We start from the raw sequence: 26,214 nt of genomic DNA on the forward strand, positions 1-26,214 counted from the left end.
GAGGTGAGGATTCGGCTGTTGGACAAGCCTACGTGGCGCGCGCTGCTCCCGTATCTTTGACAGCCCACCTCGTTTCCAATTGGGGGGGGGGAAATCTATGCGTTTTTCCTCCCTCTGCATGGATTCCCCTCCATTGGAAACGAGGTGGCTGTCAAAGAGAAGGGAGCAGCACGCGCCATGTGGGCTTGTCCAACAGCTGCAGAAGGAACAGGAGGCGAAGATTCGGCTGTTGGACAAGCCCATGTGGCGCATGCTGCTCCCTTCTCTTCGTTTCCAATGAAGGGGGGGGGAATTCATGCAGAGGGAGGAAAAACGTATGGATTTCTTCCCCATCCCCATTGGAAACTAGGCGGCTGTCAAAGATAAGGGAGCACGTGCCACATGGGCATCTCCCAATCCTCCGCTCCAGCAAATGAAGTGGGTGGGCGGGGCAAGCCTGGTGCTGACAGGTGGAGGGAGCGAGCGAGCGGTGACTGGGCGGGTGGGGGGAGCAAGCGGGTAGGGGGCAGGCCAGAGCTGGGAGTGCTGTGGTACAGGGCCTCCGGAACAATAGGTACGGGAAGGCACACTAAATTTCACCATCCGGTACGGCCGTAGTGGCCTGTACTAGTTGAAACCCACCCCTATAGTGGTGGCTCCTGGCAGTTTCAGGCTTCTCTTCTGTTTTGTTATCCTTAATCCTTTGTATAATGTTTCCTTTTGTGAGTAAATGTAACATCTTTTGGTATGTCTGGTTTTCCTCTGATTATGACTCCTAACCTTGTGTGTGTTTCTATTTTAGCTTTTAATCTGTAATATTCTGGTTATGCCTCCTCATAATTTACTACAACGGCAACCTGGAACAGCTGCTGCCTTCTCTTTCCTCTTCCATGTTTTATCTGCTTTACTAATTGCAGCTCACTGCGATGATCAGATGTGTTTTAGAAGCAGCTTTGCAGCCCCAACAAGGCACTCACTCGCTCACAACCAGCAAATTAATGTGCTGAAACTGTGGTGAAAGATGTTAGCCAGATGAATACCTGGTAGGCAGAAATTTTTCCCCCCATTTTCCTCCCCAAAAATTAAGGTGCATCTTATACTCCGGAGCATCTTCTACTCTGAAAAATACGGTAGTTGGAAGTAGCTTTCCAAACTTCTAGTAACAGAAGTTAATCAGTTTACATTTTATTTCATTTTTTTATTTGAAGACTTTTTATTTAAAATGCTTAGATTTTAAATGTTATTCTTATGTTCTGGTGGTTGTACTGAGATTTCTATCTTATGCTGGTCAAAGATCATAATAAAAAATTGACTGACAAATTAGAGCAGTCTGTATGGGTGAATGGAAGAAAGACTCCCCAAAGATGACAGGAATTATGGAATGTTCTATTAAAGGTTATAGCATTATGTGAAACATGCTAAGATATGTTTCTTTAAACAGGCTACATAGACAAATGCAGGATGTGGTTAAAAAAAAAAAGTAAAAAAACAGGTGGAACTTCTACCCCGCCCTGCAAACTCTCCCCATCCTCCAGAGGCAACCGACGGATTGGTCTAGGAGTCTCATTTGACTTTTCTTCAGGCCCACGCTTACTAGCTAAATTCTCTGTTTTGTATTTTATTCCTATTCATTTGTAAAATGTATTGTTCACCCATCTTACCACAGGTGACGCTGGGCAGCTTACAACGTAACAAATGTTTATTTGTTTTACCATTGATACCAAGTTCTGCATTTTATATGAAAAACGGAATGAAATGGATGAAAGCATTTTCTCGCTCCGTCTTTTCCTCTAAAACGGTCTTCACTCCTCAGAAGATCCCCTGCAACCTTCAGGAACGCCAAGACTACCCTCGCTGGACGTAATAACCGTCATGAGGATACGTCAGCGTCCTCTGAATTGGACGGCAGGGCCACGCCCTCTCTCCTCCTCCGTTAACTCCCCCCCCCACCGCCAAAGACTGACAGGAGGCCGTCACGTCATCGCGGACGACGGGAAATGACCTGTGGGAGAGCCGCTCGCCATTCAGGCAAGCGCGCCGGGCGGAAGTGTGGTGATGGCGGAGCTCTATGTCAAGCCCGGTGAGCTGCGTGGCGGAAGAAAGGTGGTACTTGTTGCGAGAGGCTGGCGGCTGATCATCTGTTTCTTTTGCAGGGAACCAGCAGCGTGGTTGGAATGACCCCCCGGAATTCTCCTACGGGCTGCAGCAGCGTCCGGCTCTTTCCAGCGGCTTGACGCAGCGGGGTCCCTTCTGGAGAAGAGTGGCGGCGGCAAGTGAAGGAAAGGAGCCCGAAACAGTGCCGCACCCCTCCATTGCCTCTAGCCCAGGTTGGGGACGGTTTAAAAATCTGTAAAAATACTGCCCTATAATCGTATTTATTTAATTTTTAGGACTATGCATCGCTTTTTGTGCCTGGAGAGAGCAGATTACTTTTCCAATTCTCTTTATTTTGTTCTGATTCTTGGTTTCGGTCATGCTGGAAACGTAAGTCTTTGCGACTTCGTGAACATATGTAGCTTTTTTGACAGCAATTACAGACCACCCAGTGCCTCTATGGAGATTACTTTCTTATTTCCTAATTTAGTCTACAACCCTGACGTTTCCATTTCACTGTTTTTATTTATGTGCAGTTCCCAAGAATGGCCAAAATTGGGGTAATTGTATTTGATTCTAAGGGGTTAGTATTGCCAAAGCAGCTATGCTTAATTTATATACCAGCTTTTTAATTTAAGACCCATTTTTTCTCTCCACTAAAGTGGATTAATGCTGTACACATCTTTCTTTTAACACAAGCTGTGTCTATTCTCTCAGTTGGATTGCTTGTCCCACAGTCTGTGAACCTGCCGCCTCCTGGACCGCCAACCTCTTTTCAGAGAGCTGATGCCACAACACCATCTGTTGTAGAGACTGACAAGGAATATGAGATAGAGGATGTGCTTTCTTCCTTGCATGAGGCTCTGAACAACTGTAGGAGCTTTGTGCAGGTGAGAGAGTTACCAGCTTTTCGAGGATTTTACTGTAGAATGAAGTTGTTTGTGTCTCACCATCATGTCTTACTTACTGTAACAGTAATGTCTCTGTAACTGTTTTTAAGGCAGATGTCCTCATGCCATCTCCATTTCATTTCCTGCCATTAGAGAGCTAACCTAAAGTTATCTGTAGTTGTTTTCCTATTAAAATAACGTTTTACTTCTGTTTATAACCCAAAGTTTGCAATATCAATGATGATGCGAGTTTCATCTTTAAAAGGGATTATTGCAATTAAGGCAGAACCAAAGTTCATTTATATGATCTTAGAGGAGGGTTATATTGAAATATCAGTCTTCCAAAAAATTAGGATTTGCAGCTCAATAGAGAGCCTTTTCTATCTATTGTTACATAAAAAGTATTTTTTTTAAAAAAAGTTCCACAACATATTTACAAAATTCTGAAGAAACCCACATCTTCTTGAAACCTGTGACAGCTGGTTTAAAATGTGGCATGCAAAATGAATTTTAAAAGATCTTTACAATGTTTAAATTCAATTCTTGTCATAAAGTCTCTATAGATAAGCTTTAGGCACTGGCTGTACATTAGGAGGCTGCAGTGGGATTAGCTGAGGGGGTAAAAATGTATGTAAGCAAATGATTCCAGAGTTGTTGATTTGGTTATTATTGAATGCTTTGCTTTTCCTGCATCTTAGGAAAGGACCATGAGAATAGCCACCTGCTATGGCTAGAATTTGTAAATATGATCCCCAAAAGAGATACCTGATAATAATTTGCTTCTGTTTTCAGAAACAGGTTTGTGATGATATCCATAAACGCTTGGTAATTCTGCAGGAAATGTGGACACAAGGCAAATTATCTTCCCCTGTAAGAAAAAGGATGGGAATTCTAACAGAAGGTAAGGAATACACCTATAGCCTGCTATTCCATAGTAGTGATTTCTTTTTGTAATCTTCAGCCTCAGCTGTGTATTGTGCTAGAGGTAGCAGAAATATTGATTTAATAGAACTGGCAAAATCCCATCTGAGGGAACTCTGCACATACTTAAACCAGAGCAGTTTTCTTAGCAATGTGTGATGCTGCTAGAGGATAGTTGACTAAGATTATTTTTCCTGTTTATTTTTAGCTATTGATTATTGTGGAGGCAGAACCTATTTTATTACTCTGCCTCAGGTTCCTAATGAAGCCTTTTGGGTTTTAGAGAGAATTTGGAAATGTCCCTCAAGCTCTTTGACAACTTTTCATTGTTTGGAATTGAAGGGCAACAGTAGCATTGGCTCAGACTGTACCACCGTGGCTTCAGAATGCCATTGGAGGAAGTGAATACAAATGAAATTGGGTAGGAGCCCTTAGTAACCCTTTCTGTGGCCAAAAGAGCAGAGAAATATCACTAGTTTTTTCTACTCTTATTCAGTCTCCTCAATTACTGTTAAGAGATCCTGTTTTAGTTGACCCAATCCTTTTGGGGGAAAGTGTCAGGAAACACCTGCAGGGCAGATATAAGAGCTTGAGGTTAACCATGGAATTAAAGGATAGAGAAGAATCGGAATATTATAAAATCTGGAATATATGGTACAATTGGCTGGAAGATAGACGTAAAGCTACTATATAAGGACTTATATATACGTAAGATTTAAATCAAAAAGAGAGAAAAATGTATATATTTGTAAATATCATTATAGTTTAAATGAGTATATAATACATAGTATAGTAAGCTATATAATTAGAAATTATGTTAATATGGGTGACATTGCTACGGAAATGCTGTAACAAGTGGAACTGTGTTGTTTTTAATGTTGAAATGTTTAATAAAATTATTTTTTTTAAAAAACTTGAGGGCATGTGATGGAAAAAGTCACTTAGGTTTGCTCTGAGTAGTGAAATTGACTGATCTTTTTTTTAAAAAAATTGTTATTGAATGTTTTAATCTTTAAAAACAGAAAGAAAAACACCACAAGAACAAACAAAACACAAAATATACATAACAATATAAAGTAATTTTACAAACTTATGTATCAGATTTCCTGTTTAGCCTTTATAATTCTCCATTCTGCATTGCCTTCCCATTACTTTAACCTTGTCCTATAATATAACAACAGTAGTGCTAACACTTATACTAATATTGATTGTTTATATCACCATATATTTACATTCTCTATCTTCTGTTTTGGTTTCTGTTTTCTAGACACTTATAAATTTTATTACATATTTTATAGAAATCCGATTCTTCTCTTTCTTTTAGTTCTGTTGATATTTTGTCCATCTCAGCACATTCGAGTACTTTTCTGATTATTGTTTTATCTGTGGGTGTATTGATTTTTTTTTCAGTTTTGTGCAAAATTGACAGATCTTATCTAGTTATTTGGGAAGAGTTTGAGCCAATTGATCTTAAGGAAGTGGTCAGAATCCTTAGGGTTTGGTTCATGTGTTTTAGATCCATATCATTCCTGCCTAGTTAAGAACTAATGGGAGACAACATACAGTTCGGCAACAGTGAGGAGTTAGTCCCACCCACATTTAAGGTAGCAATGATCTGTCGGCTTCTCAAATAACCATTGCTGGACCCAATGATACTAGATAATTTTAATCTTGTCTCCAGTCTTCCCTTTTAGAGGAAGGTTTTTGAGTTGATTGTCAGATTACAACTTCAGAGGGTCACAGAGGAAACGATTACTGTTTTTGTACAGAATCCTGTGTGCAAAGTATACATGTTCTTAGACAGAGAGGTCCTATTCATGGAGTCATGCATGCTTTGGTCACAGTCTGCCATGGCCTTGCAAACCACTTAGAAGCTGCAACTGCTCCAAAATGCAGTGGTGCAGATAGTTATGTGAATAGCACATTTCCTGAGCTGCATGGGCTTCCAGCAGCTTCTGAGAGCAATTCAAGCTGTTGGTTATTACTTAGAACTGTTTGTCTCCAACCATTTTTGCACCGCCCACAATATCTGACAATGCAAGTGTATTCCAGCTCCCTATTGTCATCTGATGGGATCCAGGAAATGCGCCTTTTCTGTCATAGCACCTGTCATCTGGAACAATGTATCCTTTGAGCTTGGGATGACATGATGGCCATTCACAAGATGCTGAAGACTTGGTTCTTCTCTAATGCAGTGAGCCAAGCTGTGGCATCAGCCAGTCATTGGTGATGCGATTATATGCCTTTGAGAAATTCCAAGTGTGATGTGTTGTTTTAACATTGTTTTGGGATATTTATGGTTATATTTTATCGATTGAAAGCAACTGTATAAGATTTGGGATGCTTTTTTACTTTTTTTCAGAGCTCAAGAGTCAGCATTGGGATGAAGCTGATGAGATTCATCGCTCCCTAATGGTGGACCATGTTGCTGAAGTAAGCCAGTGGATGGTTGGAGTCAAAAGGCTTATTGCTGAAACAAAGAACTTGCCTGAAGGAGATCCACTGCAGTAGAGCATGAGCAAGGAGTCAACCTGTTTGGACCTGAATGCTTATAAGATTTGCCTGAGCCCAGGAACTTGCCAATATGAAAATGGACCATGTTTGAAAGGCAACCTAGTCCAGGGAGATTTGACTTCTTAACCATTGAAGGAATAACTTTATTTTCTTAACAGCTGTCTAATCAAAGTTGCATTTTCGAACTTGATCACATCATAATCAATGAACATTTTTGATTGAATTAAAAAAAACACTTAAGAAGTGTACCATTTTGAAGAAGGTGACAGATTAAAAATAACAATTTTGCAAATACTCCTTTTAAATTGTATAATGAATCCTAAATGCCATACTGGTGTTAACTCTAAACAGTTTCTTCAGATAGCTATTGTAAAGTCTTCCTGTTTATTTTTCTTTTCTTGATAAGTATGTTGTTCTATGTTTGCCTGCAGAATTCACTCCACCTTCTGTTCTCTAAAGTGTGCCTGTTGAAAAGAAAAAACAAAGAAGGGAGGGACCATTGAAATATAAGGGTGAAGAGATCATCATTCTCAAACAGATCCCGAAAAAAATAAGAGATAGAAGGAGGAAATTTTCCTCTCTAGCAAAAAATTTATATGAAAAAGGGATCTGGTTTAAATGGCTGATTCCGGAGGGGATGTTAATCTTCTGGGAGGGAAATAGGATCAGAATCAATACAGTCCAGGAGGCGGAGGCCTTCATTAAAAAGAATTTTCCACTCTCGGAGGAGGAACAGAGTGGGAATAGTGAAAGAGACAGTAAAACACAAGACAGTAAGATCCAAGATGGGAAGGAGGGGGGCACTGAGGCTCTCTCTGGCGACAGGGAGGAAGAAGCAATATCGAAAAGGCTCAGATGTCAAAAATAAAATTATTTGGAACAATAGCAGTTAGTGATATATTAGAAAACGACAAAGAGAAACATGTAGGAACACAAGACTAACAATACAGAGTAAGACTTGGTTTACTGTTTTCTTCTATAAATTTGTTGTACAATGTTATATAAATGAGTACCGTGCTGGGATCTCTACCAGCAGTATGAAAGCTGCCAAAAAAATTTGTATACCTATTTGCCCTTCCCTATATATTTGAAAACCAATAAAACTTTGTTTAAAAAAGAAAAAAGAAAAGAAAAAACAAAGAAAAAAACCTGTTTTCTGTTTTTGAGCAGGGCTCAGCACTAAAGAGGAACAGATGTTTACTAAAATCAGGAACAAAGGCTAAAATAAATTTTAGAAAATACTTTTATTGCTAGACTTTGTTCCTATTTATTTTATATGGCTGTATTAAAACCATTTTTCATTTTATTATTCATTTAACTGGTTGCCTCTGATATCTTTTCTTTGTAGCTGATAGACTGGAAAAGGAATAGTTGCTGTTTGCCTAGTGTTTGTTATTTAAAACATCATAAACAAAACCCTGAAATAATTTTTACTATTTTATAAAATATCTGGAGACAGGTTTAAATGGCAGCAAAGGAATTCATGAAAAAAGTTAAGTGAACCAGAGTAATTTCATGGGTCCCTGCACAGAAGAGTGGGTGGTCCTTGAGGACTTCTTTGCCCCTTGCATTCTATGGGGCTTTTATGGAGGGATGCTGTCAACAGCTTTTTGCTTTGCCAGCATTCAACATTTTTGATATTGTAATTTTTCCTGGATTTGACATGTAGCTTTTAATATAAAATAGTAGCATGTATCTATGTTTGTTAAACTGAAAATTTCAGAGAGGTTATTGTGCTTGGTTGTGTTGATGATGTAGAAAAAGCAGACGCAGACAGGAGTAAGGTTGTGCTGGGAAGGCCACCCGATGGAAGGCACCCTGATGGGAAGGGCACCCACCCAGAGCATTATTCGGGGCTCCCTTTTATTGTCAAACTTTTCAGAATAGCAAAAGCTCATTGGACAGAAAATAAACTTGGCAACTATTGATTGGTTTACAGATGCATGCTTTTCCTCATGGACACCTCATGGACACTTCATGATCACTTCATGATATAGATACGTGACTCTACTTAGTTAATATTTTGCTGCATGGAATGTGATGTCTACGTGTAAATTCCATTGTACCTTCTTGTAAGCAAAAGATTAAGAGGAAGGAATGTGGACTTTGACTGATTAATCAATGTGGTTTGCCAACTACTGAATAACCAATTAACCCCACAGGTTGTATGTTTGTATATCTTGCATTTATAATCAATGTGATTTCTAATTAGGCCATGTCACAGGAATTCTGAAAAACTAGTTTCTATTTGGGTTTTTTGTCCTGGTAAATTTGTAATTGGTCTGATTCAAAGAAGTTCCAAAGGAGGTAACTTTTATTGGTCTTTTTTGAAACACCCTCCTCCTACTTGGTTAATTAACAAGGGTTTTTTTTCAGTTTGGTGTAACATAAGGTTTTTTTTAATCTTCATATTCTCTTTCTTCTTGTTAAACTTGTTCAAATGTTTATAAATCTCAGTAACTTCTTTCAGCCATGCATAGACTGTAAATGTAATTTTACGCCCATTACATGGCAGTAAGTGTATGGCTACTGTTGTTTTTTTCTGTTCTAGCCAGCAGTATCTTTCATATTCTTTCTAGCCAAGTGTGAATACTATGTTTTGTAGTTCAAATATATATCTACAGTGGCAAGATATATGATAAATTTCTAATAATGAAAATGGATTACTGCCATCCTTAGATGATTGAATCATTTCTTGGATATGTCTTGATTTATAGATACATTTTCCAGTTATGCTTCTCTACCAATACTCCAGACTTGGATTCCATAGGCTTGTCTCCAGTGCTCGAAGACTTTCATGCAGTTATACTCATGCTTGCCTAGGAGTTATAGTGCCCTTCATATTCAGATCATAATTTATCTAGTCAGTTACTGTAGTCATGTTACTCCTTGATTCAATTAAGATTAATTGCCACCTGAGTGCACAATTTAGCTGTTAGGTGAGTTCACCTCAGTTGCCTGATAGATCTGTTATTTCTAGAGAATTCTTGGGAATTTTCCTAAACATCTGATAAGCAATTTTTCTGAGGATATGGTAAGCCTTTGGCGACAGAAACTGATTCAAACCCCTGACAGAATTGACTCCATGTGGCTTCTTTGATTCCTGGGTGTCCTTCACTTAATGGCATCCCAGGGTATTGAAAGAGATGCCAGATAGAACTACTGAACAAAATCTTTCAGCTCCTGCAGCATAGGGGAACTTCCAGAGGTTTGGAAAAGAGCTGATGTGGTTGCAGTTTTCAAAAAGAAAAAGTGGGGCCAGGAAACTAGATCCAATTAGCCCAAAATCAATACCTGGAAAAATCCTGAAAAAGATAACCAAGCAGCGGATTTGTGAGGACTTAGAAATAAACAAAGCGATCACTAAAATCCAGTATGTTTGTTAAAAACATATCATGCCAGACAAACTAATTCAGGTGCTTATTTTACAAAGCACCTCAGGGCGTGACAAGAAGTACTAGGTGGAAATTCCTTAAAGGGAGATCCAATCTAGAACTCAGAAATTTCCTGACAGGAAGAACCATTAACCAATAGAACCAATTTCTTCCTGGAGTTGTATGTGCCATTGGTGGAGATTTTCATGAAGAGTGGGCAGCTATTTTCCCAGAATGGAATAAGGTCTCTTGGTTTGGCCAGGCAGTTAGACTAGATATCTCCGAGATCTCTTGGATTCTATAAGAACTATAAGTAGATACCAACTTTCTCTGTCTAGATTTAGCTGAAGGAATGAGGTTATTCTAGGAGACACTGCTTGTAATAGTGCATGCCTGTGATTTGGAATGTGTTGGGAGTGGCTTTTCCATCATGGCATCTACAATATGGCACAGCCTATTTCTAAAAAAGCAGGCCGGTTTTCTGGAAGATTTTGAAGACTGGGTTTTTGCAGAGGAGTTTTTGGGCATGATTCTGATCGTCTATTTTTGTTAGGCACAATAATTATTACATTTTAATATTTTATTCTTCTCTGATGTTTTTACTATATTTGGGTGCGTTGTAAACTGTCATATTATGAAGATTTGGCAGCATTCATATCTGATTGAGAAATGAAGGACTGAATGACAGACTCGTATTGGAACCAACATTGCAGGCACTTCTGATTGATAAAGAAAGGAAGGACTGGTATTGGAACCAGCAGCAGTACCAAACATGCAGTTGGGTGATGGCAGTTTATGATAATCTTTTTGCTTTTTAGAATGTTTCAGGCTTGGTAGCTTATTCCCATTCTATTACAGGGGAATTCTTATGCGGCTGCTGGGAACTGGTAGTGCATTCAGGATCCCACTATGGATATTCAAGGAGAATGCCAGTCAGGGAAGATAATTTGTTGCCTCAATTGGGATACCTGTGAAATGGTGCTGTTGCAGAATGGGTGAAGTCAATCTTTAGCTAAGGCTTGTCATATCAGGTAACCTTACTGATGCAATAGTAGTTTCCATGTTGAACCTTATGCATCATTGTTTCCAAAACCTTATATTGTTGTTCTAATATATATGTTAGTTTTATCATGTCATTCTACTTTGCTCAATCTATTATTCCCTTGATCATATTTGAAAGACAGAACTTCTATTGATGCAGGAATTCAAATTAAATTCAATGACAGATTGCATTCCAACTTTTGCTTAAATACCTGAACTGTACTTAACATCATAATCGTTTCCACTGTCAAAGATAGTTGATTGGCAACAGCTTTGTACCCTGTCTAGTTGTTGTAGTTATGAGCTTATCTTCTGCTCTCAAATCAGTCCAGATACTGATGTGATTAGTCTGAAATTATCTGGGTTCTTTTTCTGGTGATGTTAAAGACATTTACTGTCCTCAAATCAGTGAGCATGGCATTCATTCACAAATTCTTAGCATTCACATACAGTAAAGCCCATGATTTTTTTTAAATGAATCAGAATCAGAATCAGAATAGAGCTGGAAGGGACCTTGGAAGACTTCGAGTCCAGCCCCCTGCTCAAGCAGGAGATCCTATATACCATTTCAGACAAGTGACTGTCCAGTATCTTTTTAAAAATCTCCAGTGATGACGCACCCACTATGTCTGAAGGCAAGCTGTTCTACTGGTAAATTGTCCTCACCGTTAGGAAGTTTCTCCATAATTCCAGATTGCTTCTCTCCTTGATTAGTTTCCATCCATTGTTTCTTGTCTCTGGTGCTTTGGATAATAAATTGACCCCCTCCTCTTTGTGGCAGCCTCTCAAATACTGGAATATGGCTATCATGTCCCCCCAGTCCTTTTCTCTAGACCTGGGATGGCGAACCTATGGCACGCGTGCCACAGGTGGCACACGGAGCCATTTGTCAGGGCATGCGAGGCGTTGCCCTGTCAGCTGGCCAGCGCGCATGTGTGTGCTGGCCAGCTGTCTTCAACCTTACTTTGAGACCATTTTTCGCTCTCCCCAGGTTCCAGAGGCTTTATAGGAGCCTGGGGAGGGTTTTTCATCCTCCGGAAACTTCAGGGAATCCTCCTGAAGGTCCCTGAAGACTGGAGGAATAAAATGGCCCAACGGACAAACCGGAAGTGACTTCCAGTTTGCTCATAGGGTCATTATTTGCCCTCCAGAGCCTTCAGGGAAACCTCTGGAAGGCCCATGAAGGCTCAGGAGGGCTAAAACCGGCCTTATGAGCAAACCAGAAATCTGTTCCCGAACGTCTGGTTTGCCCATAGGGCAGGTTTTTTGCCCTCCGAAGGCTTAAAGGAAGCTGTTAGGGAGGGCTGCTTTCCCCCTCCCCGGGCTCTTATAAAGCCTCTGGAGCCTGGGGAGGGCAAAAAAAGCATGCCAAAAATGGGGAGGAGCACTGGTCATGTGCGCATGCGCGCTGGGGGTCGCATGCCTGTGCACAACCCCCCTGCGCTCCCCCCGCTTTTGGCACGCAAGTCAAAAAAGGTTCACCATCACTGCTAGACTAACCAAAGTCATCCTGCAGCTGTTCTTCATATGTTTTAGTCTCCTGGCCTTTAATCATCTTAGTCAATTTTTCCAAAGCCTCAAGATCTTTTTTGCAATGAGGTGACCAAAATTGGATGCAGTATTCAAGGTGTGGTCTTATTAAGTCCTTATAAAGCGGTGGTATACTTCATGTGATTTTGATTATATGTCTGTTTATACAACAAAGGTTTGTATTACCGTATTTTTCAAACTATAAGATGCACTTTTTTGTCTCCTGAAAGGGGGTGAAAATGCCTGTGAATCTTATAGACCGAATATTGCCAAAGCCCCATCCACCCGCCCGCCATTTTTTGGGCTCCGCATGTCCCTTTTTCAGGCTTTTTTTGCCGATTTGTGAGGCTTTTGGGGCCTGTTTTTGAGACTTTTATCGGCCTGTTTTTGAAGTTTTTTTGGGCCTGTTTTTTCGGCTTTTTGTAGCCCATTTTTGAGACTTTTTTCAGTCCATTTTCAAAGCTTTTTTCAGTCCATTTTTCCGACAAAACTTTTTCATTTGAGGCTGAAAAAAGCCTCAAAAATGTGCCAAAAAAAGCATCAAAAACGTGCCAAAACCCCAAAACAGCCCAAAAGCCTTGAAAATGGGTAGAAATGAGGTTGGAAAAGGGCTGAAAATAGGGCCCAAAAAAGGGCCAAAAATGAGGCACGCAGAGGCTAAAAACCTTCTTTTTTGTTTTCCTCTTCTAAATGTAGGTGCATCTTATAGTCAGGTCTTATAATCTGAAAAATACAGTAGCTTTTTTGGCTGCTGCCTCACAGTGCTGATTTATGTTTAAGGAATTGTCCACTAGGACTCCAAGGTTCCTCTCACAGTTACTGGGGTGCCACAAGGGTCGGTCCTCTCGCCTCTCCTGTTCAATACATATATGAAGCCGCTGGGCGAGATCATTTGTGGGTTTGGGGTAGATTACCATCTGTACGCGGATGACACCCAGCTGTACATCTCTACCCCAAACCACCCCAACGATGCTATCGAAGTGATGTCCCGGTGTCTGGAAGCCGTACGGATCTGGATGGGAAGTAACAGACTCAAGCTCAACCTGTCCACGACTGAGTGGCTGTGGCTACCGGCGCCCCGGTTCAACCAGCTTACTCCATCACTGGCCATTGGGGGCGAACGTTTGGCCCCCGTGGATAGGGTACGCAATTTGGGCGTCCTTCTGGATACCCAGCTGTCCATGGACGACCATGTGACAGCCGTGGCCAGGGGGGCGTTCTACCAGGTTCGCCTGGTGCACCAATTGCGTCCCCTATTGGACCGGAGCGCCCTTCGCACAGTCACTCATGCGCTTGTGATGTCCCGGCTAGACTACTGCAACACTCTCTACATGGGTCTCCCCTTGAGATGAACCCGAAGGCTGCAGCTGGTTCAGAATGCGGCCGCGTGGGCAGTCTCGGGAGTCTTTAGCTACTCCCACTAACACCTCTCCTGAGCGGGCTACACTGGCTGCCTGTGGCTTTTCGGGTGCGTTTCAAGGTGTTGACCATCATCTTTAAGGCGCTCCATGGCACAGGACCTAGTTATTTGCGGGATCGTATCCTGCCCCATACATCCCTTCGGGCGATTCGCTCACACAGAGAGGGACTCCTCCGGGTGCCGTCCACTAGGCTGTGCCAGCGGGCAACGCCTAGGGGAAAGGCCTTCTCTGTGATGGGCCCAACCCTCTGGAATGACCTTCCCCCTGACATTAGAATGACTACAGACCTCCGTTCCTTCTGTCAGAAACTTAAAACCCACCTGTTTCAGCTAGCCGGCCTGGCCTAATTCCACCTTTCCCACCTCAGTCTCATTTTTAAATTTTTATGATTGGTTTTATGGTCTAAGTTTTTAATTTTTATAAATTCGTACAGGGGCTGTTTAATCTAATTTTAGCTATGTATATTATTGTTTGTATGGTTTTTTAAATTTATACCTGTACACTGCCCCGAGTCCCTTCGGGGAGAGGGGGCGGTCTAGAAATCTAATAAATAATAATAATAATAATAATAATAATAATAATAATAATAATAATAATAATAATAATAATAGTTGTTGTTGTTGTTGTTATTATTATTATTATTATTATTATTGTTGTTGTTGTTATTATTATTATTATTATTATTATTACTGTTTTTGAGCCAGGTTTCGCCTAATCTCTACTTGTACATTTGGTTTTTCCAGCCCAGGTGTAAAATCCATTTCATTTCATTGGATAAGGCCCATTGTTCAAGTCTGTAGAAATCTTTTTGAATCCTGAGGTCTTCTGGAGTGTTGGCTATTCCTGCCAGCTTAGTGTCATTTGCAAATTTGATAAGTTATCCTTCTATTCCCTCATTTAAGTCATTTATGAAGATATTAAAGAGTACTGGGCCTAAGATGGAACCGTGTGGCATCCCATTGATTACTTTCCTCCATGTAGATCTAGTACTGTTAAGGATGACTTTTTGAGTATGGTTTGTCAGCCAGTTACAAATCCATCTGATGGTGATGCTGTCTATCCCACTTTTTCCTAGCTTACCAAGAAGTAGGTTGTGGTCTTTGTCAAATGCCTTGCTGAAGTCTAAATATACTAAGTCCACAGCATTCCGCTGATCTATTAACTTAGTCATTTTGTCAAAGAATGAAATAAACATTGGTTTGTCATGATCTGTTTTTAACAAACTCATGCTGACTTCTAGTTATAATTTTCTTTGTTTCTAAATGTTCACAGATTTATTTTCAGTTTCTTCCCAGGTATTGATGTTAGACTGATTGGTCTTAGTTTCCTGGATCTGTTTCCCCCCTTCCTTTTTGAAGATGGGAACCACATCAGCTCTTTTCCAATCCTCTGGTAGTTCTCCAGTGCTCCAAGATTTTTTAAAGATATGATACCATAGTTCTGAGATAACATCTGCCAGCTCCTTCAGACCTCTAGGATGTAATCCAAATTGCTTATTTCAATTTTTACTTCTAGTCTGTCTTTTACAGTCATTTTTTGTAGGTTGGGCTATAATTTTTGTATGAAGACTGATGCAGAATGAGTTAAGCAGCTCTGTGTTGTGGCCTGTCAAATCAGAGGAGGCAACTGTGCAGAAGGCAGGGAAGTGGAGTGCAGAGCAGTGGAAAACCTGGACCAATCCTGGGGAAGGAAGAGCCACTGCTGCTAGATAAGGCCCACTCTAGCTCTGGGGATAAAAGGCAGGAGGTGGAGATGAATAGATGTGGCAGACAACTATTCATCTTCCGTCCATTCAGACTTGTTAGCCTGCGAGACAAACTTTTTGCCAGGGCTGCTGGCACTCCTAATAAAGGAATCTTTTGAGATTATGTCAGAGGGTTTGTCGTGTTTGGGGAGCTGAGTCAGAACACTTTGCTTTCTCTCTAGTGCCTGTTACTTCCTTGCCATTTCTCTTTTTAGTGGACCAACTGTTTCCTTGACTTTTTTCTTGTTATTTATATGTTGAAAGCAGCTTTTTAAATTATTTGAGACTTTTGTTGCAAGTCATTCTGAGTCTTTGCTTTCCTGCCTTTGTCTTTGCAGATTCTGGCTATCTGCTGATATTCTGTCTTAGTTATGTGTCCCTCTTTCCATTTTTTGTACTTATCCTTTTTGTCTTTCAGTTTATCAGAGATCTTTGTGCAACCATACTGGTTTCTTCTTGGATTTCTTGTTTTTCTTTTTTAGTGATATTGTATTAGACTCGGCTTTTAGGATATTTTTTAGTGTTTCCCATGCCTCTTGATTTGTTTTCCCCTTTAGGATTTTTATCCATGAAATTTTGCTTAGGCTCTGAGTTTGTTAAAATTAGCTCTTTTGAAGTTTAAGACACTGGTTGGATTATCTTTTATTGAATTATATTGAATTCCAGTATGACGTGGTCACTCTTGCCCAAGGTTCTGGCAACTATCTCAATCACTACTTCTTGATTAGTAAGAATTGGGTCCAGTATAGTTTTTCTTCTAGTTCCCTCCTCTATCTTTTGGATGACAAAGTTGTCAGCTAAATTGGTTAGGAATCTGTTCAATCTTTCATTTGTCTCCCAGTTGATATCAGAATATAGTCTCACATTACTACTGTGATACATTTCCTACATTCGTTAATTGCTTAGCAAAGAGTTCACCTATTTCTTCTGCTTGGTTGGGTGGCCTGTAGCAATATAGTTCCCCCCCCCTTTTATATTGACCCATATGGATTCTAGGTTTTCATCCTTGGTTTTGTGTATTTGTGTAGAGATGTAGTTATCTTTTATATATAATGCAACTCCATCTCTTTTGTTAGGCCTGTGTAATGGTGATTTAATAGTGGCTGTTGCAGCAAGACTACCACTACATAGCAGTGCAGAACATTGACTTTCCTCTCCAGGTCTCCAGATTCAGTTTAATCCTTTTTTTAATCAGTCCTCTTGTGCCAGCATTTATCTATCCAATTAACATGGTATGTTATTGGGCCAATTTCCTCTGTTGATACCATTCCTTGACTTGATAAAACATGCAGGTCCCTGGTTCTTCAATAAGCTGTTACTTGTCTATGAGTATTTTCTGTGTCTTTTGAATTACAACATCCGTACCTTACTCATCATTCCTAATTCTTCCCTCACCTAGTTGCTCACAGGGGAAGGAGATTCAGTTGCAGCTGGCACCATAATCTGAGGCAAGCTACTTGATATGATTTAGGACAATCAAGATTTTAAAAAATGAAGGAACCTATATCTTTGTTGCAGGTTCTGTTTTAGGATAACCCCTTCCAAAAAGATTAAAAAAATAATTATTTTGAAAAGGTCCTGACATTTGAGAATGTGAAAATATTGTGAATTCCAGGGCTTAACAAGAGCAGTCTAAGGTAGCTATGCTATACTAAAGAGGTAATGGACATGTCAATAGTGTTCTTCCATTTTTCCTTTGGAAAGAAACCAGAATAAAATAGTATACAAACTTTTTTTTTAAAGATTCACATGTGCAACATAGGCAAATTTTCAAAAGCCTAGTGTGTGTAAGGTTCATATTTCATCTTTGACCAAGAGTGTTTCAAGTATATTGGCACTATGAAGCAAAAGGGATCAAGAAAACATTTAGGACCTGACAGCAGAGACATTTTTATTGTTTGAAAGGCAGTAGTTTCTCTCTCTGAACATCAAAGAATCTTAAATATTTACACAAGGATAGATTTATTTATTCAAATTTATTTGCTGTCAGTTTTGTGGTTCAGGCAACTCTTAATGTTAAAAACATAACAATAACTTATAAAAGTGGTATTTTTTTAATTTTGCATTTTAAAATGAATAATTTTTACATTCTCAAACATCAGGACCTCTTCAGTCTTGTCAAAGTATTCATCACTGTAAACAGCTATCGTACTACTATTAGCTAGCTAAAAGATCTGAAATAGTTCCCAGATGACAAGTGAGACATTGGCAAAAAGTTAGGTTAGAAAATGATTTTTAAAGGATCCAAATTCCAAACTGTTTTAAGTTTTTAAATATCCTTAAGCTAAACTAATTTAATAGAAGTACAGCATCGGCGGTCTGGCTGCATCCTTTTCACCAAATTGCTGTATATAGAACATGTTAGTATAATTTAATCTGAGGTAATTAACAAATCAATGTTCATAAATTGTTTTATCACAGTACTCCTTGCAACATATATCACTTGTATCTCCAAGAAGAATGCTCAAAGGTAACATATCCAATTCCCAAATCAAGCAATATTACTACCAATAATACTTCTATTCTATGAGAATTAAAATTTAGCTTGTTTTGACCATCTAGTCTTTTTACAGCTGTGACATTGATTTAGTTCTGTCATGAATAAATGAACCCAGCTCAGTATAATATAAGTACTATAAGTCCCTATGACTTATGAATGAAGCTGTGAGGTCCAAGAGAATTGGCAGTTATACTTTCTTTTTCCTCAAGTACAAGTCATTCACTAGGACAATCAAAATATTTTTTATTTCAAAGCTGTTTTTATGGATTAAAAACCTACTGTTTCAGAATTAAAAATTAAGGAACAGATCTTCATTTATAATTTTGTCCCTTAGCACACAAAATTTTCTAATTCTTACTGCAGTACAACAGTCACCATGTGACTTCTGGCATAAGCACCATTTTATAGTTTGATTATGAATTTGCTATTTTGAAATTCAAGTTCTCAGCAGCTGTAACTAGCATGGCCAATGGTGAACAATAAAGGATCCTAGAGTAAAATTAAAGACATGTTGGCCATTCTTATTCTGTAGCGATGAATGCACGGAAGACTGCCTGGACTACTGCTGAAGTAATGCTTTGCTACTTATTCCAATGGTAAATTTCCTTTGCATATGCACATGCATGCCCTGACAACCTGGAAAACCTTCAAGGTGGCTACATGAAACTTTAGGAGGACACAACCACCTTAATAGTTCTGAGAATGGCATTGTCATGAATAAAAAGATTCTCACCAAAAAATGTGCAGTCATACCCCACATACTTTTTTGAACTGTGAATAGCAGTGATCCATAGAAGATACTGTTGCACAAAAAAAAAAATGCTACCAGTTCAGATTAAAGTTTAGATTGACTTAGTTTCCCTTGCAGGATCAGATGCTTTAGATGTGTCTATCTTTTAAATTGTTTTGAGAACAAAATGTTTTTATTATATTATCATATTCTTGAAATCTAAGTGTGATTACTTTTGCCATGGCAGTCTTGTCGCTACGTGGAATTCACTGTAAGATGGATTGCATCATGTCTGTGTAAACACCGTGTAATGGTCTATATGTAATAAAACAGACTGAGCTTTTTAAAAGATGAATATGAGAAATATTTTAAAATAATTGTCATTTTACTTCATTTCCAAAGCACCTTAATCTGAAATATTTCAGTGCTCTGAGCACCTGTTTATACATCTTTTCCCGGTGAACATAACAATGCTTTCATTAGAATTGTGCTATTAAACGAACAGGGACTTCTGCAGTTATTTTACTCATAGTTCAATCTGATGCTCTCATTTAGCAAGATCCAATAGTTGTTAATATAATTAACAGTGATGAATTGGGGAAAACCTTTAAGAAATTTGCAAATATTATATTAAATTATTCAGATTAAAAAAGTAAACCGTTTTAATTCTCAAGATTCAAATGAAACATCACTGGGTATTAGCATTCAACCAATATATTATTAATATTAGTACACAAAATCTTGTAATGTTCATCTTTTTATTGAATATTCAGGTAAATATTTCACATTAATACAGGCTACATAAAGTAGAGCCACTATACGACATGAAATTTACTCAACATTTTCCTTTTAAGTATGTAAACAATTATACATGTATTTACCACCCTAAAAGGTTGAAATCATGTAATCACCTAGTTCTCTGTTGCATACAAGTAGCATTCAGTAGTGTTTAGCCAAAAGCACTAGCTTTATCCAATTTGAGTTCAAAATGGCTAAACTAACTGGAGAACAGAATCAGCTGAATAGGTAACTCATTTTGTTCTTATAACAATGGGCTAACAAGTTTCCATTGTAACAGCCCACAGTGGAAAAAATAGTTTAGTTAGGCACATTAAAAAAAAATCCCAAGTTCTTCCAAGGTCAGATATCTCCAAACATAATTTTTAAAAAAGTAAAAGAAAAGGAAATATAGGCCCTCCTAGATTAGTTGACATATTTGAGGTGCATGTTTCCAATGTGAGGTGCCCAGGTACCAGGCCAAATCTAAAATGGGAAAAACAACATAAAATAGAACATTAATTTCATGGAATACTTGGAACAACATTGCAAAGAACTAAAGAAAATTACATTTAGAAGATCCCAAGCCTAAGCACCTAGCTTAATTAAGATCAATTCCAATTCAGAACTCCAAGGAAATGCTATGAATACAGTGTAGTTAAGATTTAAGACATCTGAAAAAGTAGAACACATCCTATTTCTTGTCAAGATAGAACAATGTGGGATAGTTCCAATAGATTGATCTGCAATTGGCTGATCAACTGCACTCAGCATGTGGTTCTCAAAGAAAAAAAAACATCTAAGTGTAGGGGAGCATGCAGTAAGGATTCTCAAGGTTCTGTCAGGGCCAGTATTCTTTTAACATTTTCAGAAATTATCTAAATGAAAGAACAGAAGGGTAATTCATCAAGTTGCATATGACATAAACCTGGGGGAACTGCTAACACTTCGGAAGATCAACTCAAGATTCAGAAGGGTCTCGACTGACTTGCATATTGGGCCCTATCCAACAAGATGCAAAACAGTGGCAAGGTAAGTGAGGTCACTTTTCACTTAGGCAGGAAAAACAAAATGCACAGGTAGATCTAACAGTAGATCCTATGAGAGGATCCGTGTGTCCTGATGCAGCACTGCTTAAGTATGAGTCAGCAGTGTGCTGCAACTGTCAAAAAAACCTAATGTAGTTCTAGGGAACAGAGGGATAATATCAGGATCCCGGAACATGATAGTACCACTCTATATCACATTGATGGGGCCATATTTGGAGTACTGCATCCAGATCTGGTCAGCCCAATACAAAAAAAGGTAGTGAGACCCTAGAAAAAGTGCAGAGAAGAGCAACAAAAATGATAAAAGGGTCTGGAGGATAAATCCTATGAGAAATGGTTAAAGGAACTAGATATTTTTAGCTTAATAAAGACAAGGCTGAGGGGAGACATGATAACAGCTTTCCAATACTTGTACAGCTGCAACAGAAAAGAGATGGTTGATTTATTCTCCACAGCACTTGAGAGTAGGACAAGAAGCAATGAGTGAAAGTTTGTCAAGGGAGAACCAATTTGGAAATTTGAAAGAATTTTCTGACAATAAGAACTATTGCCTCCCAAAGTTTTGAGTGCTCACTTGCTGGAAGCTTTCAAGAAAAAATTGGACAACCATTTGTGTGAGATGGTTTGAGAACTCCTACCTTGGGCAGGAGGTTAGATTAGAAGACTTCCAACCCTTTGATACTATGAAAAGTGACCAGATTTTAGAAACCCAATCATCATAAAGTAATATTTCACTTTTAAGTAGTCCCTACCAGCTGTTACCCTTTAGTGTGACTTCATTTTAAGAGGATGTGGCTTTCAGTAAACTTATCCAGAAATCTAATTTGAATTGGAAGGATCTAAGCTGTGCATGTGCGTGCATGTGTACATCTTTGAGTCAGGTTTGATTCTTAGTGACTACCTGGACCAGTCCCTGTAGTTTCCTTGGCAAGTTTTCAGAACTGGTTTGGCAATGCCTTCTTCCTAAGTTTGACAGAGGGGGACTGGTGCAAGGTCACCAAGCTGGCATTGTTTATAAAGTCTCTCAGTTTCTTATCTCATAGGTTCACATTTAATTTCTACTAATTTGCATGAGCCTGGAAAACAGAAATAATCTCTTCTCTCATGTTCAATTTTATTATTTCAGATAAAAGTTTGAACTTAAAAGATGATTACTGCACCTGCTGAGCATCAGTACATTCTGCTGAATTTTGAACAACCTTTATCATGGGATTCCATGCTGGATCTGGAGTATGGAGTCCATTAAAAAGAGGACCACCTGGTCCATCAGCAAGCTGAGGATGAGAGGGTATTATAGTGCCTCCATACATGGAAATTGGTAGGCCCTGGAACAGGAAAGGGATAATAATTTACATCTAACAGGGCAGAACCTGGCATACAATTATTTATAAGTAGTATGTAAAGACACAAACATAGAAGCTTATTCCAAAGCATTTTCTGTTTGTGGCAATACAACAGAATGAGACAATGGAAGATGTCTATAACATTTTAAAAGGTTAGGAAACATACAAAAAGGCATAAGAGTATTCCCCAGATTTTCAAACAATTTAAAGATACATTTTAAACTTGTTTTGGATGGAGAAGCATTTTTCATAAAGGTCCAATTTATTTTCGTTTATGTGAAACTAATATAACTCAATAAAGTCCTGTTTATTTGTCCGATCCCCCAATTCCTTCCTCTAATCTAAGTTTCCAAAGCTTCCTTTGTAACTTAAATTTTATTCCTAATAATAATTTAAAAGGATTCTGGAGAATTTCAGCACTTTTGGGAACAGCACAGCAATGAACGGTCATTCCCCATCAATGCATTTTAAAATACACATCTATTTTCCTGAGTATCCTTGCTCACTTTGGATTTGAATATTGCATTTTCTTAGAATTAACTCATATATCACTGACACCTGATTGCCCCTTTAAATTGGATTTAGTAGCAACTATTCTGAGTGAAACAGAATAATACCTTTTTTTTTATCTCCGTAACTGTAATGACTGGAGAAAAAGTTTAAAATTTATTAAGGTAATTGTGCAAGGATTTCGAAACTTTCAAATCAAGTGTCTGAGATAGAAAATTTCAATGAAAATACTCTCATAAAAAGTATGGAAATGAAATGAAACTTATTAACTCTACTGTAGAAATTTTGTAGACAATGCAGCATGTATGTGAGAATATATATATTAAAATACATTGAAAAATACACAAAAATGTACTTTAGAGAAATCCACAAAGCTGTTTGGCATAGGCTGCTGGAAAATATTTGAGGGAGCCACTATTCCAGAATCATCTCTCTCCATTGGTTGATGTTGGGAAAAAGAGCCTGGATCAGAGAGTTGCTGATGCACTGCGTGATTTCCCATTACAGGCTGGGACCAACTGGATAGGCCTTCTAAAAAGACAAAAAAAACACATTAAAAATTGGACAAGAGCCTGGAAAATCCTTTTGTAGTTTCATTTGTAATCTTATGAAAATAGAAATGTCACTTTTTCCAGTCTTTGCCCAGATAATTTCATACTAGCAGCTAAAAACAGCTTCTTGGTTTTGCTAAAGCAATGCAGTAATCTTTTCTGCCAAGGAGCACACATGCTACTTAAAAGACATAGTAATTTGTCTCTTTAATGAAAATGTTTGCAGTAGTCAAGAAAAAAAAATCCAGCTATCAGCAGAGGGATCTTTCTTCATCTCACATTATTGCACGTCAAAGAACCAATGTCTTCCTTCTTTTCCTATATCTAAAAATCCAAAATGCGGTTTTCCTTCCATTCTCCAAAAGTCTTTTTCCTTGTGTCATCTTCAGTTGTGTGCTAACTTAAACAAGTGTACACTTACACTTCTTCATTCACCTCAGCAACTTTTTTTGAGGAACACTCCTCTATTCTATTATGGGATATTTTTACCATCTTTTTATACTTTGAAAGAGATGGTGCAAGTGAATAAAATCAAGTCCTGCAAGATGCTTAACATCTTTACTGTACCTTAGTTACAGAAAAAGCTAAAAATCCTCAAAATATTTTTAGTTCTCTATATATAAGTAGTTCTTAACTTACACTACTTCATTCAGTGACAGTTCAAAATTTATAATGGCATTGAAAAAAGTGACATGTCCATTTTTCACACTTACAACAATTGTGGTATCCCAATGATCATGTGATCAAAATTCAGGTGCTTGGCAACTGACTCATATTTAAGATGCCTGCAGTGCCCCAGGGTTATTTAATCGCCTTTGGCAATATTCTTTTTTTAAAAAAATATTTTATTTTATACTTTTATTAATTTATAGTATAAAATACAAAAACAAATAATAGGAAAAATAGAGGAGGGCAAAAGGAAGGAAAGAGTACAGAAAAGAAGGGAAAAGTAAGAAAAGGTGTTGCTGTCAGGCCTGCAGTTATATACCTTTTTAGGATCTTTGGCCTGCCACACTCTATTATTTCATTACGGTTTCATTAGTGAAGTAATTGGGAGGGGGAATAGAAAGGAGTAGAATTGTGGAATGTGTTGTTGTCATTCCTTCTAAAAGCCAAGGTCATCTTTTGTCTCCGCACCTCTGCACCTGACAGGAACCAGCTAGGTGGAGATGCCAACGTGGCCGAAGAAGATTGGACCATGTGACGGATTTATGTGTGTGGGTATAAGATCATGAACTTTCAACTGGGTGGAATCCCAGGAAGCTTTAGATTTGGGATTTCCACAGATGTGCCAACATGTCTGTCTTATTAAATTGGAACTTTAAGGATAGCTCTGCCTTGGACTCTGATTTAATTCTGCATGATATTTGGAACGCTGACATTATCCCAAATCTCCTTTTAAAATAAATCACCAGCAACCACCATGCATGGGGGCTGGCTAGGGGTTCTGATTTCCCAAAGCTGACTGACCGGGTCAGCATAAAATATCAGTGAACAATTAAGAGAAAGCCTTTTGAGATAAAAGGCTGAGATGAGACGCTTCTCTACATCTCTCCCAAACAATGGCTGGAGGACAGGAGATAATTACTCCTTTCAAACAGCGATAAATGAAATGACCCATTACCCTGCAACTGAGTTGAAGACAGATTCCCTATCAAAATGGGAAATTCAACCCAGCCAGCAAGAAGGGATTTGGCCAGCATCTTTCACTAGCCAGCCACTGGAAATTGGGCTGCAGCTTGTGAATCAAGCATCACCTAATTGGGCTTTCTTCCCAGAGTATGGATGGAAAAGATGCCAGTGGGCACCTGCTTGGCCATCAACGTGGGAAAATTCTCTAAGCCAGCAGAGGGGGCCTTGGCCCAAAGCTCCTCCAAGCCAACAGATGGGGTCTTCGCACATAACACCCCCTAGCCAGCCATCGTTGGTTGAACTGCAACGTGTGAATCAGGAACCCCAGGTCATGGATGGAAGGGATGCCAGTGGGCACCTGCCCTCCCTCAGCAGATGGCACCATGGCAGGTAACTGGGCAGTGGCCAAACCAGGGATTCACCTCCCCACTGGTTCCAGTCTTCCCTCCAATGCCCAAACAGGTTCTTTCCCCACCTTCCTACAGAGAAGGGTTCTCGACAATGGAAGAAGGGATGACCAAGGGGGAAGCTGCAGGATGGATGTGATGAGACGGTTCCTAATTTTGGAGATGTAACTAGGTTCCTTCCTTCGTGGGGGCCAATAAAATGCCATCGTTGCTGTCAACTTGGTCACAGAGCGTCAGAGTGCTTGGCTCCAGCCCCAATGCCACAAATGTGCACACCAACCAGCATGGCGGTAAAGAGAAGGCCCCAGATGCCACCAGAAAAGAGTTGTCTGGGCCAACAACCTCTGGAAGAGGATCCCCTACCTAAGGTGATGGAGAGTCCTACCAAGGGGGAGGCCTCAGAGGAGGAAAATGCCGAAGAACAAACGTGTGCACCAACCACCACGGCGGTAAAGAGAAGGCCCCAGATGCCACCACAGAAGAGTCATCTGGGCCAACAACCTCTGGAAGAGGATCCCCAACCTAAGGTGACGAAGAGTCCTACCAAGGGGGAGGCCTCGGAGGAGGAAAATGCTGAAAATGAACCAATGGTGAGTGCACCCATCCATCCCTTTGCCTTCCAAGTCAACCTCCAAGTGCCTGAAACGGGGGAGGAAGGGAAGTTGAAGCAGTCTTGGACACCGGTTGCACTCGATGCTTTATCAGCATGTCGATTGTAAAGCAACTGGGTATATGCACAAGATCTCTAGCCTGTCCCATTCGGGTTGAGTAGGTAGATGGAACGCTAATTGGAGGGGTCCCAGCCACGCTAATAACTGAACTGGTAAAGTTATAAGTGGGCCGCCACTATGAGCTTCTCAGATTCATTGTGGCTCCAGAGATGCCAGAAAATATTATCTTGGGGCTTGCATGACTTGACAACTGGAAGCCTACGATAAAGTGGGAAGACGGCGGTAGGAAATTGATGATTGCGTTTGGGCTGCTACCACCGGTGGAGGAAAAAGGCCACCCAGGGATGATTGAACCCAAGAACCCAGCACCTGCAGCAGAGACAAAAACCCCAGGGGTCCAACAAGTAGCAAAAACTTGTTGGGAGATGTTTTGTCGAGAAAACCGCAGTACGACAGTAATGGAAGCCAGGATAAGCTGATGACAACTATGAAAATGGTGCTCCCAACAGACCAGTGGCTCAACAATAACCAGGATA

The 26,214-nt window shown here is 39.5% G+C and overlaps 2 protein-coding genes across 10 annotated transcripts in view; one reads left to right on the forward strand and one right to left on the reverse strand.

Moving 5' to 3' along the window:
• Positions 1 to 1,870: 1,870 nt before the first annotated feature.
• On the forward strand, positions 1,871 to 7,709 carry SRA1 (steroid receptor RNA activator 1). 2 transcript variants are annotated; one of them, XM_081952250.1, is made up of 5 exons: positions 1,871 to 2,059; positions 2,133 to 2,306; positions 2,791 to 2,963; positions 3,762 to 3,864; positions 6,247 to 7,709. In XM_081952250.1, exons 1-5 carry the CDS (start codon positions 2,035 to 2,037, stop codon positions 6,393 to 6,395), a joined length of 624 nt encoding a protein of 207 aa, XP_081808376.1. In that variant the 5' UTR covers positions 1,871 to 2,034; the 3' UTR covers positions 6,396 to 7,709. The 2 variants fall into 2 exon arrangements, with proteins under 2 accessions (XP_081808376.1, XP_081808375.1); XM_081952249.1 differs by having other exon boundaries at positions 1,878 to 2,059; positions 3,756 to 3,864.
• An 11,770-nt stretch (positions 7,710 to 19,479) lies between these two features.
• Positions 19,480 to 26,214, reverse strand: part of LOC309390952 (ankyrin repeat and KH domain-containing protein 1-like) — a 194,703-nt gene continuing 187,968 nt past the window's right edge. For all 8 annotated transcript variants that reach the window (XM_081950895.1, XM_081950898.1, XM_081950893.1 and 5 more), the window contains 3 exons: positions 22,773 to 22,948; positions 21,725 to 21,889; positions 19,480 to 20,001 (listed from right to left, as the gene is read on the reverse strand). In XM_081950895.1, coding sequence (XP_081807021.1) covers positions 19,942 to 20,001; positions 21,725 to 21,889; positions 22,773 to 22,948 — 401 coding nt within the window. In that variant the 3' untranslated portion in view covers positions 19,480 to 19,941. The remainder of the gene's footprint in view (positions 20,002 to 21,724; positions 21,890 to 22,772; positions 22,949 to 26,214) is intronic.

This window comes from Natrix helvetica (assembly GCF_964273705.1).
Source record: "Natrix helvetica genome assembly, chromosome: 4".
In the NCBI taxonomy this organism is placed as follows: Eukaryota; Metazoa; Chordata; class Lepidosauria; order Squamata; family Natricidae; genus Natrix; species Natrix helvetica.